The sequence below is a fragment of the Propithecus coquereli genome, unplaced genomic scaffold (assembly GCF_000956105.1).
Source record: "Propithecus coquereli isolate 6110/MARCELLA unplaced genomic scaffold, Pcoq_1.0 Scaffold123, whole genome shotgun sequence".
Lineage (NCBI taxonomy): Eukaryota > Metazoa > Chordata > Mammalia > Primates > Indriidae > Propithecus > Propithecus coquereli.
This window is the reverse complement of record NW_012136414.1, coordinates 2,851,711-2,856,123: the sequence shown is the minus strand read 5'-3', so window position 1 is coordinate 2,856,123 and position 4,413 is coordinate 2,851,711. Positions and strand designations below refer to the sequence as shown.

The following is a 4,413-nucleotide window of genomic DNA, read 5'->3' as shown; positions in this document are numbered from 1 at the left end:
AAAAAAAAAACTTAAAAATAATAATAATAGGCCGGGCGTGGTGGCTCACGCCTGTAATCCTAGCACTCTGGGAGGCCGAGGCAGGCGGATTGTTTGAGCTCAGGAGTTCGAAACCAGCCTGAGTTGAAAATAATTAACCACAAGCCAAAAGTGCCTTGTAAAAATTATGACATGAGTCATCTATATTTTTTTAGAGTGATAATATCAGAAAACTGAATACTAGAACATGGTCAGAAACTTAAAATCACCACTAGGAATGACTTCTGAAACTATGAACACAACTAAGCATTTTTAATCCATATTTCCCAAAGCATTTTGCAAGTCTCCTATCTAGGGAAATAAATGAAGCTATGTTAGCTCAGAATCATTATGGAACCGTAACAATGGCAGATATGCTTTTCTTTCTCTTTTTCACATAACTGAATACTCTAAGCAAGGTAATATTGTATCACACACTAGTATTTGCAAACTAATGATGAAGAGTTAATTCTTGAATTATGAGATTGATTTCTTGGTTGCTATTTAAAAAATTTTTTTTCCAGTGATAACAAATCCAATATGATTAAGCTACTTGCTTGCTTTCTTCAAAAAGGCTCTCCCAATCCCCTGGCTCACAACCTCTGGGTCCTAAAATTGAGCAAGTATTTTCTAATAAATTTCATGGATTCTCCCTTGATTAAAAACCAATCTTCTAAGTATGATTTTCTCTCTTGAATTGTATGACACCTAAAAATTACCTAACAAGACACCAGTTGCTAGAAAATCTAGAGGCTCAATATTGATTTTCGGACAGCCTAAAAAGTAGTATGCTTAAATTTTAGAGTCTTCTTAAAAGCGACTTTCTTTAGATTCCCTGGTCATTGCATTTATGTATTCCAAAGAAAAATAAGACTCTGTAGACTAGAAACCAACCTCATTTATGTGGCAAGGGAAATTCTTTGACTAGAACATTTTTATTCAGTATGAATTGGTCAGAAGAACTATTGTCAACAAAATAGGTTTTAACCAAGAAGCTTTAAAAACATAGTTCAAAAACCTGAGCAATGCTTTTGACTAATTTTAGAACTTCTGACTATATTACTTGCCCCATCACACAGAAAAGCACCATAACAATAATAAGAGAAGTAAGGTAAAGGACATTCTTTTGGGCATAAAGCCTAACTCCCTTACTTAGACTCATTCAGGTTCCTTTGGGGCTCCAAGCATTTGCTCATCTTGATGGTTGCACACCAACCAGGATTGTGGAGGGTTAATTCCTTAAGTGACTGATAAACACCATTACTGCCTCTCTGAAGATATAAGTAAAGCCATTTACTTCCTCATACATACAGACAATGAATTAAGCTCTCAAGCATAGCACTATAAGGAGAGGCACTTAGTGAATGCTTTTTGATGATGACGACAAGCTTAAATTAGAAACTCATTTGATTTCCCTTCCCCATCCCTGCCCTCCACTACTGTACTGCTCTGTTTCAAGGCCTCTCACCAGTCCTGTGGCTCTCTAATACTTCTCATTATGGGTGTGCCAGTTCCTCAACTATCAGAGGTATTTTCAAGTTCAGGAAGGTTAGGTGAGTAAAGATTACAAAGGGCAGAGTTCTGCCTACTTGTTGCACCTAAAAGAGTAATAAAGACTTCAGCTAACTATTCTGCATTCTCAATGCTGATTGGATAATGATACTAGCCTGATCATGGTTCAAAACTCACCTAGTCCAGGACACATCAAAAAAAAGGTCCATTTCATTCATGTTAAGGAGTCCTTTAAACTTTTGTACTCCTGTATTTGCTTTATAGTATGTTATTATCTTGCACTTCACATTTAAATTTTGTCTCTGCAGTCCATGTGTTTTCATTCATTTATGCCCTGGTTTATAGCCTATTACCTAATACCACCACTAGACATCCAAAATTGGCTTATTAAATGTCCTAAATAATTCTGAAATCTCAGGGTACCTTTGGGTATTGGATTTAACATGTCACCATTAAAAGTGCAAAGAAAAACTAACTGTGCTTTATGTACTCTTCTTTTTACATACATTCCCTAAACCACCCTTATCAGCCCAGTCACCACACAGAGCCTCACGCTCTAAGCATTTATTGCCAAAAATTTAAATGCAATTTAATAACTCTGAAGGAAACCATACAGAGCTTACCAATGCTCAAGCAGAGGCAGGGAAGTTAAAGGGGGCATGGCGGATTGATAAAAACTAACTTCCCAGTTGGCATTCCTTTTAGTGTCCTCTTGTCTTCTAACAAAGCAATACACTAATGTTGGCCATCAATATCTAAAGAAACTACACATTTCCCCTGACCTTGTAACAAACTCAGTACAATTATGTCTGTAGTTTCTTTTTTCTCTGAAGGCAGTAAGTTCTCTTCTTCCTCTCATCTTGGCTTTTTCTGCACCCAAACAGCATTTATTTTATATGTGGATGATGGCTTACGCCTAAGTTGCAGATGATTTTCTGTTACTTAACTAACCTCATTGAAGATCTGAGAACCAATATACAGGGGTACTTCTTTAAAATATCATATGGAGCTCATTAATGATTTCAGGAGGCAGGATTTAGTAATCCAGCACAGGGATAGTATTTTAAGGGAATGCAGGTAGGTTGAATGGGACAAAACCATCTCCGACAGTACTCTACTGTGGATAAACTCGAAGTCAAGCTAAAGGCTTGTCACTAGGGTCAAGAGAGTGCTATAGCACTTGATTGTAACGTCTAGTGCTGATGACATGGATCTTATCTCCCTTCCTAAATTGGAAAATCCTAAAAGTCTGCCTTTTTCACCTATGCTCTGTCTTGTTAAACAGATGGAAGAATAATTGAAAAAAAATGAACTAGCCTCATAAGCCACAATATTCTTTTGCATGGAGTAGTCTAAAGCTGCTCATTGCTCTTTTGGAATTAGTTATTAACCCATTAATTGTCTATTTACAATCTTAAAAATCAGAGAATGGTAGTGCTAGAAAAGATATGGTCAAAACTTTTCTTTTTATATGTAGGAAAATGGGTATGTGTGTGTTTTTATGCACACAGGGCAGTTACTGACATAAGCTTTACAAAACTAAGGCAAACCACAAAGAGGGGGAAATAGAAACACATCCTTTAAACTGATGTTACTCTTCCAGAAGAAGATGCAATCTCATATAGAAGCACTAGAGTCTCCAATTATACTCACAAATGGAACCACCTGATATTTCTTGGCAGCTAATGATATTTAATGAGAAAAAGTTTTCTTATCGCAAATAAATGCTCATCCAGAGATTCTGTCCTTCCCTCACAAATCATCTGATGATGAGTCAAGATAATATGGCTATTTATATTTTTGAAGGTGCTTAAAATATTTTAGAATTTTTAAAATCAACCATAATAGATTTTTTTAAAACCACAACTTACCTCCTTTAACTTATCCACATCATCTTTCACTTTTTCATAGATTTCATTAGCTGTTCTGAGTTTTTTCTTCCACTCTGTCACAGTTTCTGGGTCAATTTTACTTGAATTATCTGCAACTGGATGTTTGTCATCATTTTGGTTACCCTGCATCAAGGTTAAAGGATCCAGAATAGTCTTGATCTGTGACTCCAAGCTGAGATTTTTACTCTTAAGCTCTTCTACCTCCTTCTGCAAACAATCTATCTCGTCCTAAAAAAGCAATGCACAGTTATGAGGCAGACAGAGACATGAAACACATACACATGCTAAACTGAAGGCAATGTGTTTTTGAATTTTATACTCAAAATTCTATAGATACATAGATTCTTTATGCATTAGAATAATTTTTGTAGAGAGAACGTCACATACAGTTTAAATTCTCGAAATGTAGTCAGATAAAAATTAGCATTTATGCTGCTTTCATTTGAATAGTTGTGGTTTAAAAAAATTGCCAAATCTTTAATTCTATTTAAGATGTGATCCAGAAAACACGAAAAGTCACATGAATTCCACAAGGGGAGTAGATTCTATTTCAGAAGAAAAATTTGAGGCACATTTAATTGCTTTACTGAGTAGAATTAAAAAGTACAGTAGTCCCTCAGTATCACAGGGATTTGGTCCAGGACCTCAGTGGATACCAAAATCCAAGGATGCTCTAGTCTCTGATATAAAATGGTGTAGTACTGTATTTGCATATAACCTATACACATCTTCCCACATACTTTAAATCATCTCCAGATTACTTATAATACCTAATATTAATACAATGTAGATTCTATGTAGATAGCTGTTACACTGCATTTTTTATTTGTATTATTTCTATTTTTCTCAAAAATTTTCAATCTGAGGTTGGCTGAATCCAAGGATAAGGAACTTGCAGATATGGAGAGTTGAATGCACAGAGTTGCCATTTATTCATTTATAATAGGTACGTCACCTGAAATTGAGGTTGTTAAAAATTCTTTTGTTAGAA

At 35.4% G+C, this 4,413-nt stretch overlaps 1 protein-coding gene across 1 annotated transcript in view; it reads right to left on the bottom strand.

Annotated features, from left to right (window-relative positions):
• The window catches only part of RNF219 (ring finger protein 219), a 22,186-nt gene extending 18,454 nt beyond the window's left edge, over positions 1-3,732 (bottom strand). Inside the window, exon 1 of the mRNA XM_012637760.1 lies at positions 3,402-3,732. Within this exon, the coding sequence (XP_012493214.1) occupies positions 3,402-3,551 (150 nt within the window). The 5' untranslated portion in view covers positions 3,552-3,732. The remainder of the gene's footprint in view (positions 1-3,401) is intronic.
• Between the last annotated feature and the right edge of the window lie 681 nt (positions 3,733-4,413).